Here is a 15,165-nt window from a genome sequence, read left to right as displayed (position 1 = left end):
CATATTATATATCGTCAATATTTTTATGTGTATATATGTTTACTAGAAAACAAAGAATTAGTGATAGAATTTTTTTATGTGTATATCTCCAAGAAAACAAAAAATTAGAATCGGAGAAAATTTTGTTGCTAAATAATAATAATAATCTTATACTAAATTCATTTAACTATAGATTAACAATGAATTATATGAAAAACCAATTAGCTAAGAGCTATTTAACATTGGATTAGCTAGAAATTACCAATAAACTTAATAACTAATTCTATATTTTCTGGTAGTATATATAAGTTCACAAAAGAAACAAAGAGATTGGTTAACAAGATCCAATATAACACAAAGAAAAGCAACAACCAAAAGTAATTAAAGTGTGATCTTTTTTTTTTTTCCCTCCAACTATATAATATGTCAAAAGAAATTACAAACAATTAGTAAATTCAGTAACAACAATTAACATTTTGTTTAGTGGCTGTTACTTCATTATCCATCATGTTAATAATTTCTAATTTTTTCCCTTCTTGAAGTGACTTTGGTGTAGTCACTTCATTTAACTTTGCTTCTAAGCTCTTTTGGCTTACAATTTCATGAATTTTGTTAATCATTTGTAGAAATGCTTCTTCAACATTTAAATTTTCCATAGCTGATGTTTCCAAAAAAGATAATCCTTCTAATTGTGCAAGGCTTTGTCCATCTTCAATATTTACTTGTCTTGAAGAATTTGATAAATCAGATTTGTTACCAACAAGAACAATTACCATGTCTGAACTTCCATATTCCCTAAGTTCATGTAGCCATTTTCTTAAATTTTCGAATGTTGTCCTTCTTGTTATGTCGTAGACAAGTAAAGCACCAAGGGCTCCGCGATAATATGAACTTGTAATTGCTCTAAACCTGGAGGACATAAATATTCGAAAATATGATTCACACATCATATATTTTATAATCAAACACTTGCACTCACTCCTATATAATTGTAATCCTAGACAAAGGATCGTATATTTTAAAATCGTACGCCAAGGAACATTCATATAGTTAAGTAAATACAGCATTGTCTTCTACGTGTTAAATTTACCCGAAAAAGAAAATAACATCCATCTAAAAGTTTTGATTAAGTACACTATAGCGACAATTAATTAACGATAATAGCTTAATTACAGCAAAATACATATTTTTAGAGACAATTAACACTCTTTTTAAATGTCCCGAAAACCTACATCGACATTAAATTCAATGTTAATTAACTAATGTTGATAAATTTTTTGGCTCTTTTTAAAAATATGTATATTTATTGCTACTAAAAATTATACTATAGTGATAGTATTGTCAAAAACTACACATCCACACTCTTTGTAACAGTTCAAAATTATAGCCCACCATGAAGTTAAAATATTAAAAATAATAATAATGCAAAGTATTGACGACGTCGTATTTGCATTATGTTTTGCTTTTGGTAATTGGATATAGATATATATTGAAATTTAAAGCAATTATTTGAATTGGTGTAACGGATAGCGGACACGACAAAAGAAAAAACAAAGTGAACGTAAATAGATTTAATTAAATTTTAAATGTATGTTTTTTAGTCAAATTTATCATTTATGTCAAGTGAGCTGGTATCTTAACTTTAATAGACTTTTTTAGATGTTTTAAAAAAAAAAACAATAGACTTTTTAGAGGCGTGTAGATAAGGTTCATAGATCAATTGGCCGGTTTGGACTGATGTTGAAATTAATTTTAACTTTCTTGCAATTTTCACATCTTTTCTCTCCGTTTCCTCTTTGCATGTCTTACAACAAGATTATACTATTTATTCATAAATATTTTGTTAATACTTTTTTATTCAATTTTTTTTTTGAGATATTATTATAATAATAACCTAACTATATACCATGAAAAACAATTATTACAAATGAAAACTTGATTATCACAATGATTTGTTATTACAGAGGATGATTATTATATAGAGTTCTAAGTTTTGACGGTAAATTGGATTTGAAATTGAGCTAAAAGAGAATTAAGAGTTTCAAAGGGAGAATCCCAACACTAAACCAAACTTGCACTAATTCAATAACTATGATCATAATAGAGACACACAAAACATGTGTTAAGAATATATTTTTTTCTTTCAATGTTCGATATTTGTATTAATATTGGTTATATTTGAATTCGTGCAATGTATGATCCATTTTTTGGGGAAACGTTTTAAATATGATCTTTTTCATTCTTAAAGATTTGAACTCGAGACATCTGATTAAGAATAGAAGGATCTCAACCATCCCACGACAATCCATGTTAAACAATGAAAGATAGATTGTTGAAGACTAGAGAATATAAAAAGGAAAAAGTTGGGTACCTTTCTTGTCCAGCAGTGTCCCATATTTGAGCCTTGATGAGTTTATCACCAACTCTAATATTTCTATAAGCAAATTCCACACCTATAGTTGGCTTAGAATCAAGCTGAAATTGATTTCTTGCAAATCTTGATAAAAGATTTGATTTCCCCACAGCTGAGTCTCCAACAAGAACTGACTTGAATAAATAATCACACTCTTCATCAAATGAATCATCCATACTCATCAAGAATTAGTAATTAGTATAGGAACACTAAAAATATTTATAAAATACAAAAAACCAAAAAGAAAGAAAGAGGAAAATTGTTGTTGAAGAATAAGAAGAAGGCAGGTAATGAGTTCAAGTCATAATCACACAAACATAAATGTGAAACCAAAGCCATGAGGACTCCTTTGAAATGGCTAAGGGGAAAGAAAAAAAGAGAGGCAATGAGTGTATACCATGTGATACCCTTTTGATAATGACATTATTGAGGTTCTTTGTTTATTAATTATGTTCTTCCAAGTCTATTAATTATTTTTCATTATCCAATTATATTTTTGTCAATCAAAGATATAGAAAGATCTCATTACAACTTGAGAGTCGCTTGGTGTGAGATATATATAAGGTATAATAATCTCAAGATAAAATGTAAAACTGTTTTATTCTACGTTTGATTGGAGGTATTAGATAATCATTGGATTATTTATGTCATCATTTATATCATAGTGATAAAATAAGTTAGCTCATATATATATATGTTGGAATAACTTATTTGATGAGGATAATATATTTCGGCATAATTAATCCCGAAATAACTTGTTCTCAACCAAACGACCCCATGGAGTTTAATTTATATACACCTGTGAGACTGCGTACACCCTATCCTTTTCAGATCTTATTCTAGATAAATTATTGTTATTATTTCGCATATTTTTTTGCACTATCAGATCACCTCGAAGCTAGTTACATAACCGTTTTAAAAAAGTTGATCAATGTAGGAAATTTTTTATTTTATTTTTATTTATCCGGTGTCTGATATCTATTTTAGGACCATAATTGAAATATGAATTTGTGTCCACATAAAAACTCCAAAAAAAATTGCTCATTAAAGGGAAGCTTACCTGCTATACTGCTCATTAAAGGAAAACTAACTTACTATAATAAGTTAAAATATAGTATTGAGTTAGAGTGTATAAACTTCTTACACTATTAATTATAAGTACTTATAGTTATTAGGTGACATCCACTTAATTTGTAGTGGTAACCAGAATGTTGGCTACTAATTTAATTTCCCTATGACCAAATAAATTGATCCATATCTAATGCCCTTTATATTTTTTTCCTAATTTTTAAATATGGAATAATTGCTTGTTCCCATGCTTCATGATTGAGGGTTCCTCACCCAACTGTCAAAATAGCAATGGGACAGGTGGGGCTAAAAGTTAGTTAAGTGATTATCCTCCTATATTATAGTTAGTGGCATCTTAAGAATAAAGTAATAAAATGAATAATCATTCCTAATCCATTTTATTTTAGAAAATTAAAAAGATTTTGACCTAATTGTTGGTAATTATGAAATTGAAATACTCCGACATTCAACCATAATATCAATGTGTTTGGTATCAAATCAAGTCATTAGAGGAAACCATTATCTAAATTCTAAGAAACAAAAGAGAAAAAGTAAGAGGTAAGATTTATGTGTTACAAATAGAATCGTTCTATTGACAATGTTCATTTTTTTTATGGACTTGCTAAAATAATAGTTCGCTCGTATAATCTTTACAAATGTTTGCATATAATAAAAAGTATAAAAAATATATTTGAGGTGGACAAAAAAAAAAAAAAAAAATAGTCACTGTATACATGTGACCAACACAATCATTTTCTAAACTTTGTTTCTACCTCAAAATTAACCTATTTTTGACCATTAAGGACTTATAGAAGAAATGGCGTCACAAAAAAAGGAAAAGAAATTATTGAAAAGTTAAGTCACGGATGAGGGTCATGTACAAAGTTGAGCAAAACTGAAAGCTACATATAGAAATTAGATTTTTTGTTTAGAAGTAAAAAAAAGAAGAAGAAGATATTGGATCATTGATAAGGATGGATTTGGGCTCCTAAAGCCCATTAAAGATAGACTAAATCCATACCACTCGGCCCATCGTTGAGAAGTAGAATTATTATTATTATTATTTCGAGAAAATTTTAGAAATGACTAACTTAGCTGATAGAAATTGAAGTCAATTAAGCATCAGCTACCGCCTTGGAGAAGATTCTTTAATTTGACCATGTATCTTCATCTTTACCACCAATTGGCATTGATTGTCTTTAAATAAATAATATCATGTTGTTAATCCCTCTACAGACATCATATACATTCGTTCAGCTCACTTTTTTTCTTATTAATTTTTACTAATATAATATTAAAAAAATAATTATATGCTCGAACATATATTATACACTTTAGTTTGATTTATATCTCAATCTTTTGAATCTGAAACTGATATAATCTGCACGTCGATACGATGGCAAAATGTGTACTCACCTAATCTGCATCATAATTCATATTCTTTCATTTTACTTAATTTGACCAGTCCACTAGTACTTTTAATTTAATTGACACCCTTTAAGTGTCTTAATTATCAAACCTACTGATATGTCATTACTTGTTCGGCTTTCTCTTTCTATATTATATGTCATTACTTGTTGGGCTTTCTCTTTCTATATTAAATAAGGTATATGTTACACTTAATTAAGACGAATTTAAATCAAAATTGGGAAAGAAAAGTAAAGAGATTTATAATTCATAACTTTATATAAAATGCGTGCTTTTGAACTTTGATGATGGTGGAGCCCAAAAAACAAAATTATGAGGTATGTTGGGTCAAAGTGAACAATACTAGTCAGGAGCTTGAGTTAGATACTTCAGTGGTATGATAGTTGTGTAAACCTCAACGAGGAGATTGAACGTGAGACCTCTTTGTCTAAAACGAATAATATGTGTCACGAGTTGTGCCATAGTAAATATGATATTAAAACTCCCTCAATACAATTGTTCAAATTTTAATGAGAACGCCAAATTCCTAAAAACTATATGTAACGTTCATGACAAATGATGGACCTAACATGTCAAAGAAAATGACTGATAGATATCTAGATTGACTTATGAGCAAGGAGGACGCACATAAGATTTTACTTCCTCCATTTCATATTAATTGAATTTTTGAGGCATTTTTCATTTTTCAAATTAACTTAATTGATCAATCTTCAAGACTATTTTTAAAATATTCTTCCAATTTTACCCTTCATTTGGATTTTCAAAGTGATGACTTCAATAAATTTGACAATAATTAATAAGGGTGAAAATGGAAAACTATGTTCAATTTATGTCTTAATCTACTTTTCTTAAAAGGTGTGAAACACCTCAAAAATTCAATTAATATGAAATGGAGGAAGTAGTCAAATTCCACATCAAAATTTGAAAGCAAAAATGAAGGATTTTATAATATCACATGTTTACGTGATGCACATTTTTAAGCTCGGTGATGAGCTAACATTCGCAAAGTCTATTATAGATCAAATTGGAAAATGTGTAATCACATGGGTAGACGGATCGTTTGGCCGTAAACAAGTTATATTATCTCAGGATTAGTTATTCTGGGGTGTGTTATTCTAGAATAACTTATTCCACTATGTATATGGGATAACTTATCCTAGCTATCACTATAACAAATTGTGGGATAAGTTATCCCAAACATGGTAATGAAACAAGATATAAAAAATTTATCCATCACTATTTTCTTATTTCATCACTATTTATTTTTATCTCTCACACCAAACGATGTATATTAATGGAAAAAAAAAATGTTTCAAATAATACATTTCTCAAAAGTTAAAATAAGTCTTCTTCCTCCCCGATTGACAGCGAAACAGCGTGCTACCGGCCAATACCGTTTCTCCCGTGTAAACGAGTAAAAAGACACTTTCCCAACATCTGGAAAGTGGCGAATAATTGGTGTAACTTTGAATTATCGATAATATTAAATCATTAAATTATAAGTAACGCAACTTCATAACGGAAATGCTAGCAATTTTATTACCTAACGAGAGGTAGATTGAAAAAGAAATGTGATTAGATTGAACTTGACTAAAGACTTATTACAAATAAAAAGACAGGAAGGTCCAGAATTAAGGTTGAACTTTTGATAAGATACTAGATAAGAAGGTCGAGAATTAAGATAGTATCAATCTCTACTATCTTGTATTCGTAAATAATACTAGTATCTTATTTTTCGATTCTCATTAATCATTATCACTTACTGGTTTGTTTGCTCTATTTATTTTGTTATTTTATTGTTATTAGAGAAAAAAGTCTGAAAAATATTCTAACCTTTACCAAAATTGTTGTTACGATATCAAACTTTATGAAGGACCTTTTACTCCCACTGCATTATTTAATAATGTATTTTAAAGATATATGTGTGTCCACGTAGACACGTTACTATTTATAATGATGCAATATTTATGATGTCCACGTGTGCACATATATATCTTTAAAATACTCTACTCCCTCCGTTTAAAAAAGAATGAATTCCTTTTCTTTTTAGTCTAAAAGAATGATCTCTTTTTTTTTTGGTAACATTTTAATTTCAGTTTTCAACATGGCATATTTAAGGCCACAAGATTAAAGTGCAATTTTGTACATTTGATATAACTTTAATTTAGGACCACATGATTCAAAAATCTTTTTTATTTTCTTAAACTCCGTGTCAAGTCAAGCTAAATCATTCTGTGTGAAACGAAGGGAGTATTAAATAGTGCAAGGGACAAAAAATCCTTTCCAAAGTTATGTATTCTTACAACAATTTCGATGAAAGTTTGGATATATTTCAAACATTTTTTTTCCTTGTTATTATTTTCTTTTTTATCTTTGTTTTATCATGTCTTCTTTTGAGAAGAAAGATATTTTCTCCTAGACTAAAAAATGGCAAAGCTTATTTTACTCTTCACAGGAAACGAAGAAACGAATGTCAGAATAAACTAAAATTTCATATAACATTAAATTCAGAATCCACATTTACTGTTAACGGCGTTAGCCTAACAAATTCATCTTAAAGTTTATCCTTACGGTTTCTCCGTCTATCATCAGTTAGAGGTAGAAACTATATCCTATAAGGGGACGCACTATAATCCCGTGCGCCTCACCTTTATCAGTCGCTAAAAAGGATAGTAAAACAAAGACTAACAATAAGAAAAACCTAGAGAGCCTACTTGCTAGTAGTCATCATCTTCTTAAACTCTTCAAAGCTAACGTAGCCGTCGCCGTCGGAATCAACGGACGTGATCATTTTGGTACAGTCCTGAACGGAGCAGCTTTCGCCTAAACGATTCAGGATCTGGTGAAGCTCAGCGGCGGAGATCAATCCGTTACTGTCCTGATCGTATAGATCAAAGGCTTCACGAAGCTCCTTAACGCCACCGTCACCGACGCTGTTAATGTCGCCTTTACAGAACTCAGCAAATTCCTTGAGGCTAATGAAACCGTCTCTGTCTGCATCAATTTCATCCATCATACGAGCGACTTCGTCGGGAGATGTACCAGATCCAAGAGCACTGATGACGCCGGAGAGCTCGTCGCCGGAGATCATGCCGTCGCCGTTCGTGTCGAACCGTTGAAACACTTTCTGCACCTCATCCATGTTCTGAAGGTAAAGAGAAGGCTTGGAAACGGAGTTGTTGTTGACATTGTCGGTTGCAGCCATTGCCGTTGATTTGGATGTAACAGTATGAGAAAGAGGAAGACTTGTAATGGTGGTTATAGTGGCGGAAATACGTCTATATATAGGAGGGAAATGTTGGAATCGTAAAAAGGAACCCCACGAGAAAAAAAAAGATAATGGCCGCCGTGTGGGGAATTACTTATTATACCTCCATCACTTTTAATTGCCATAATTTTCTTATAAGATATTTAACTAACATTTTATGATATATTTTTCATCATATCGATATAAAAAAAAATCAATTTATAGTACTTTTTATATACTAGTATTTGAATATCTAAATATTTTGTTTAAAATATCGAATTAATATAATTTAATTTAACTTTATAAATAAGTCAAATTAACTTTAAAAAAATGCGACATGACAAATAAAAATGAATGAAAAGAGTATTTTTTAACTTTTCGCGTTGTTGGTAAAGAATATGATTCCTTTATATTTCGACATATTTAGTTTCAAATAAATATTTTTTTAAAAGGATATTCCCATGGTAAGTTAATGTTGAACTTTTTTGTATCTTCAATTATCATCTTTTCTATGATGGTGGTGCCAAGGAATATCTGCAAGGCTGCAAGTAGCAATATATCATATGGAAAGAACTATCTAGTATTTTTATTTTCGTTAAGATTTGAACGCAAGACTTTATGATTTTTATCTATTTCATTGATCAGTAAATGAAACAACACAATATTATTATACCAAAAAATAAAGAGATGGAATATTTTTATTTTCAAGATTTGATTAGTTAGCCATAAATAGATATTTAATGATGATAAAGGCATTTTTAGGGAACTACTAGGAAATTTCTTGAGGATAGGGAAAGGAGGACCACATGAGATTTAGGCGTGTGTAAGACGTGTTGGGTCCTAATCTGAAAATCGACCTTATCTACTCCCTCTGTTTATTTTTATTTTTTTGTTATATTGCATTTTTCGAAAGTCAGTTTGATTAATTTTTAAAGTTAAATTAAATTATATTAATTTTATATTTTAAACAAAAATTTAGACATTCAAAAAGTAAATGAAAAGCACTATAAACTGATATTTTTTGCATATTAATATGATGAAAAAATATATCATAAAATATTAGTCAATCTATAGTATGACTCTAAAAGAGGAAACTATGACAACTAAAAGTGAACGGAAATAGTATTATTCACTATGTCGTTCAATATTGGAACTCGGCAACTACTTCGTTCCTCAACACTTGTCTCTTGGCAATCCTATTATAATTCAACTATTCATCGACACTTGGATTCTATCATTCCTAAAGTTCACGCAATACAATTTTAATCAACACAGGAACTATAATCCGACGTGGTTTATCTAAAAAGGAATTGAATGGTGTAGCAAAATACAGTTATAAAGAACATAGTATAATATAACGTTCCAAAGAGAAAAACTTGATTGATATAGTAAAATATTATTATAGATGATAATTGTTATAGAAATATCATACTTTATATGATTAGAATCAATTTTTATGTTCAAATGCTGTGCTCCAAGGGACGGCTTCTACAATTCAAACAAAGTCAGCTGTACCCAGGAGGAGAAAAAATTAGTGACCGAATATGCCAAATTGGAGAAATCACTGTTTAGAAACCTAATTTTAGGCGATTCAATATTCACAATTTGATGTATGATCAAAGTTCAATATTTGGCAACGAACATTATCTTACCAGCAACGTAATTGAGGTCCATAAACTATACTTTATTGAGAACCTGAAAAGTTGGGTCCACCATCAGCTAGCAATGTAATTTAACTTCTTGTAATATTATATATAGGTCATCTATTTAATAGAGTTGGTTGCAATCACTACCCTTTTACGTGACACGTGGTGTAATAATTTTGTGCATAAAATATAAATATGTTTTCAAGCTTTACTACTCCCTCCCTCCGTTCACTTTTACTTGTCGCTGTAAGTCAAACAGTGACAAGTAAAAATGAACGGAGAGAGTACTGTTCATTCATTCATTCAATTGTCAAGTAAAAGAGCAAGGAAAACAAGCATAGTTTTGGCTCTAACCGTGATGTTTAACATCATCAAACATTATTGTCAAAACTTCTTTCAATGCAGGAATAATGTTTAGCAGATCTTTGTACGGATGATGGTCTATCTAATTTTGTAATGTGTCTGGATTGTTACGATACGCCTCAGAGATTGCATTTGGCCTTTCAACAAAAATTAACAATCATCTTCCAATGTCTCCGATAATAAAGGTCAAAAACAAAAGTTACATCCCAATCGAAAAATCCTCAACTAAAAATTTGAAATACCAACATCAACACGTTTTCACAGTGTAAGCACTATTTTAAAAATATGTTATATCCCAGAAAGGAAAAACATTCAAAGTAGTACAAAATTAGGCTTCTCCAATTTTCAACTTGGTGCAGGAGGTGGAGGGGGTTGCTGCATCGACATATGGGGCATAGCATGGTGACCACCATTAAAGTGCTGAGGAGGTGGTGGCGGACGCCAAACATTACCACCCATTGCAGCTGGTGGTGGAGGGGGCCTATTTAGAGGTGGAGCTAACTGTGGGGGCGGCGGAGGTGGCATTCCTCTGAATTGCATTTGATGCTGCGGAATGCCACCTGCAGCTGGTGGTGGCATAGGCTGTCCCTGCCAAGCTTGTGGTGGAGGCATCTGCATTGGTGGGTAGATATTAGGCTGCATAGGTGGTGGCCGAATTGCTGGAACAGGAGCTGGAGGCATAGGACCATTTGCAAATGGACGTGGGGGAACAGGAGCACCAACCGCACCATTGGCTTGAGGAACACCAGGAAGTGTTGGGGGTCCACTTGCAAACATGGTGTGAGGTCTGTTTTTCTGGGTACCTGGATTACTCGAAGCTAAAACCCTCTCTGCATATCATCCACAACAGATCAGAATTGCCCCAAAGTGTATTGGAAAAGTAATGACTACATAATTCAAAAAGATAATAAAAGTAAATGAAATTCAAATTGAAGAGAAAATGCACAATTAGCAACTTGTGCATTTTATTGAATCACCCCACTCTTACCCCTTGTTACACACTTTGGAGTAATCAAAATAATAGCTCAGTCTTCTACAAACTTATGGTCCAAATAACTAAAAAATAAATTCAACTGATATAAGCAAAACATTCAAGAATCTTGATCGAAGACAAGTATCCACATCCTAGCATTCTCATTTTCATTTTTCTTAAACACAAATTCATTCTTACCAGCAGGGGTTCCATGACGTTCCCCCTTTGTATCTTTCTTGTAGGCATAGGACACCGTGATTTGGCGATTGCAAAGATATTGACCATTCATAGCCTGCAGAAACGCCAAGTTGGAAGTCAAAGTCCAGATGCATGCTAGAAAGCATCTGGCATGAACAGAGGATTTGAAACCTCAAAAGCAACAATACATTAAAAATCCAGTGTTCTCCAAACATGTAAACTAGTAATGTCAGATGAATATGCAAAATTTGCACTCAAGTTAACCATATCTTTACTAACAACAGGGTCTTTATAATTTAACAGGATTTCAGGAAGCTGGTTCGGCAGTGCCAAGTAGATTAAATTACAAATTAGGCACTGAAACAATAGACAGTTCTAAATCATCATATTGGTCACTTAAATGTGTCTGAGATAAGATATTCAATGCTTGGAAGATGTATCCTGCACACTATTTACTTATTTGTAAGTAAGATTTTATCGCTATCAGCCTATCACAGCAACCAGAGGGTGATCCCAATCATTAAAAAATGTAAGGAATCTAGGAAATCCATCAACTGCTCACATTCATATACAGCCACTTGACCCGTTTTCAGAAATTAAATGAAAGCTCCAACAATGTGATGGCATTATGACTAAACCAGATAAAATAATAGTACAAACCAAACCGGAAAATACTCCATTTTCAACACATTACAACCTCCATAGCATGCAAATAGCTTATCCTCTAAAGTCTGATCAGAAATGTATCCTAATTTATAATCCAGACATTAAAAGAAGACAGGAGTCCACACATAGCACAGGCTCCAAGTCAAACAGTAGATAACATTTAGATTTGAACTTTTTTGGACTAGTAAGTCTCAATATATCATGTATCTGAATTTATGGTTGGTAAGCAAAGAGGTAAAAGCAGAGTTACCTCAATTGCTGCATCAGAGGCATCAAATGAATCGTAACTAATGAAACCAAAACCCCGGGAATTCCCTGTCTCGGGGTCTCGCATAATCTGGAAGAAAAGATACTACATCAGAATATAACAAAGACCACCTATAAATGGCAAGTAAACTATGTGGTCCTAGTAAAATGTATGCATTGTTACTTCTTAAAAAAAACCAATACATGCATAGTTTGTCATTCAAGCTGGTTTAGCATGTTGAAATGACTTGCTGTCTATGTAACATGACAGCACTTTCCCCTACATATTTCCAGTATCCATAGAGATTCATTTAATCTTGTAAAAAATCCAACAAGTGCAATGTTGCTTTGCCTGTCGGCAAAGATGGAGTAGTACATATCTGGTCAGATCTGCCGTTATGGGAAGAAGATACAATCAATCGACCAATCAACTACACCTCAGCCCTAAATTAGTTACAGTTGGCTGAATGAATTGTCACACACAAAAAGATAAAGAGTTGTGGTGGCGGAAGAGGAAAAAATGAGCTTCCATCCATGCAGGGGGAGGATGAACTATTTCCTATTTTGCCTGGTGATGTGATTCTAGATGCAACAACAATAAACTCAACCAAAATCAAACAAGCACAATAAGATTATTAGGAGTTAAAAACATAAACTATAGCCTGGCTACAAAATAGGCGAGAATTAATCAAACACAGATTGAGCTGTTCTTTTTCTTTACTAAGTAGGAAGTCCATACAGCAGCAAAATGAAGAATCATGAATCATAAGAAAAATAACGTTAACCTTTGGATTTGAGACAACAACTCCAAAAGCACTAAAAGTGTCGTAAAGAAGCTTCTCATCTACATCCTGCATATAAAACAGAAATGGGTTTATAAGTTAATAAAAGTGCTAGCATGAGCAAGGTGATATAATATGCAGATTTTGCTGTTATCCAATGTCCACAACCAGATGCATTTGATTTGAGAAGAACACAAGAGTTCGTAAGATACTATCAAGGATGTGAATTGCTTACAGGATCAAGGTTCCCAACAAACAAGTTGGCACCAACATCAACACTCTTTTTATCTTGTGATGCCTGTACCAGGATACATTATTAGATTAAATAAAATGTGAAATATTCATTATAATAAGGGTAAATGCATCAATGGCATAGCATTACCTTATTTACACGTATTGGTTTCCCATAAAGTTTTATCATATTCAGTACCTTTATTGCCTGCATTGGTAGTGCATTAGATAGAGAAAGCAACAAATACCAAAAACAAATCCATGGGGACAAACATATAATAGATAACAACTTCAGCAAGTAAAAATACTGTGACAAGAAAAACAACCAATACACTTACATAGTCAGCATCTTCTTCACTTCGGAATTCCACAAATCCGTATCCCTGATGAGCATTCGTAACTCTGTCCTTGGGGACATAAACATTTACTGCAACACACATTGATTTATATAGCAAACAAGTGAGATATAAAAGAATCTAAAAATCTCCAAAAATTAAAAAAAGGCTAAGAGGATGCTGATGAAAATTTAAAACAGTGTTAAAATAACTTTATCATTATTCCCCTTTTAAAGAGGCCATCTATTCAGTTAAAATAGACATACCTACTGGACCTGCTTGAACAAACAACTCCCATAACAACTCTTCAGTAATCTACCAATCAACCAAAGAAAAACATTTAGTAACCTGAATCTAGAAAAAAAATCTCAATTTTCTGAGTTACTTCTATCCTGAAAGCAACAAAGAAATAGGAAAAAAAATCAGTGAGGAGCTTGTGGCAGAGGACATCAGTATAAAAAAAATAACTATGAATCAAACCCCACCAGCTCATTTTTCATGGAGTTAAATTTCAGCGAGTTATAAAATGAACTGAACCATTTGACTCTGGTCTTTCTTATTTGTTAGATGTTTACGGACAAGACTTTCGAGAAGTTTTTGTGTAGAGGGAAAAGATTTTACAATTTCCCAAGTGATACCGAGTCTCTGTGTTGCGTTTGAATCAGCTGTTCTTTTCTATTAGTATAATAATTTCGTAACTATTCCTATTACAGACATTGTGAAACTGCACCAGAAGCGTCAACGAAGAAGAAAAACCCTAGGATTAGAAGGAAAGAGAGATACCTGAGGGTCGAGATTGCCGACATAGGCGGTGGCGTCTTGGTTGCGCTCCGCCGCGTGTTGGCCGAGAAGGTTTGCTCCGACCCCCGGAGCTATTCGTGTCGTCATACTCCGCTCTGTCTCTCTCACGCTGCTTCGCTTAGCAACTTGCTTCTACATAGCTAGGAGAATTAAAGAAGACCAAGAAAGAAAGAAAAACGGCGACAAAATGACAAAAATGACCCTTATAGACAGATTCTCCTTTTCTTTTTTTCTTGTGTTTGTGGAGTTTCTGAATCACAAAAATGTTGTCTATAGATGAAAAAGGATTTCATATTTTGGTTAAATTTAAGGGAAAAATTATATATAATAGCAAACTATTAATTTAAATTAAATGTCATAAATATAGTTTGATTTAATTGTACCTCATAGCAAACTGTTGTTATTTCACCTCCCTCCTAGTGAATCTCACTCGCCACTCTCGTTTTTTATACAAACGCAAGTGTATAAAGTGCATTTGTGTTTGTATAAAGCGAGAGAAAAGTGTATATGTACATATATTTTTGTTCCCCTCTCTCCCCTCTCCCAGATCTCGCTCTCTCACTCGCCTCTCTCACTTTATACAAAAAACACAAATTGTAGAAAATGCGTTTGTGTTTGTATAAAGTGAGAAAATTGTATATATACATATATTTTCGTTCCCCTCTCTCCCCTCACCCAGATCTCGCTCGCCACTCTCCCAGATCTCGCTCTCTCACTCGCCTCTCTCACTTTATACAATTGATCTTTTTGTATATGTATACAAAAACAGATTATACAACTGTTTTTTTT

At 32.3% G+C, this 15,165-nt stretch overlaps 3 protein-coding genes across 3 annotated transcripts; all 3 read right to left on the bottom strand.

Annotated features, from left to right (window-relative positions):
* Nucleotides 1–376: 376 nt before the first annotated feature.
* LOC102599653 (ras-related protein RABA6a-like) lies at nt 377–2,811 on the bottom strand. The gene is made up of 2 exons (XM_006341474.2): nt 2,351–2,811; nt 377–888 (listed from the first exon to the last, which is right to left on the bottom strand). The coding sequence occupies exons 1-2, from the start codon at nt 2,572–2,574 to the stop codon at nt 435–437; spliced, it is 678 nt and encodes a 225-aa protein (XP_006341536.1). The 5' UTR covers nt 2,575–2,811; the 3' UTR covers nt 377–434.
* Nucleotides 2,812–7,361: 4,550 nt separating this feature from the next.
* LOC102599328 (calcium-binding allergen Ole e 8) lies at nt 7,362–8,161 on the bottom strand. The gene has a single exon (XM_006341473.2). The coding sequence runs from the start codon at nt 8,091–8,093 to the stop codon at nt 7,599–7,601; it is 495 nt and encodes a 164-aa protein (XP_006341535.1). The 5' UTR covers nt 8,094–8,161; the 3' UTR covers nt 7,362–7,598.
* A 2,121-nt stretch (nt 8,162–10,282) lies between these two features.
* Nucleotides 10,283–14,531, bottom strand: LOC102599002 (splicing factor 3B subunit 4-like). The gene is made up of 9 exons (XM_006341472.2): nt 14,359–14,531; nt 13,842–13,890; nt 13,579–13,667; nt 13,392–13,448; nt 13,245–13,307; nt 13,013–13,078; nt 12,232–12,318; nt 11,316–11,409; nt 10,283–10,974 (listed from the first exon to the last, which is right to left on the bottom strand). Exons 1-9 carry the CDS (start codon nt 14,461–14,463, stop codon nt 10,490–10,492), a joined length of 1,095 nt encoding a protein of 364 aa, XP_006341534.1. The 5' UTR covers nt 14,464–14,531; the 3' UTR covers nt 10,283–10,489.
* Nucleotides 14,532–15,165: the final 634 nt, after the last annotated feature.

The sequence above is a fragment of the Solanum tuberosum genome, unplaced genomic scaffold, assembly GCF_000226075.1.
Source record: "Solanum tuberosum cultivar DM 1-3 516 R44 unplaced genomic scaffold, SolTub_3.0 scf00026, whole genome shotgun sequence".
NCBI classification, from domain to species: domain Eukaryota; kingdom Viridiplantae; phylum Streptophyta; class Magnoliopsida; order Solanales; family Solanaceae; genus Solanum; species Solanum tuberosum.
Note: the sequence above shows the minus strand (reverse complement) of the source record. Positions and strands in the feature narration are given on the sequence as shown.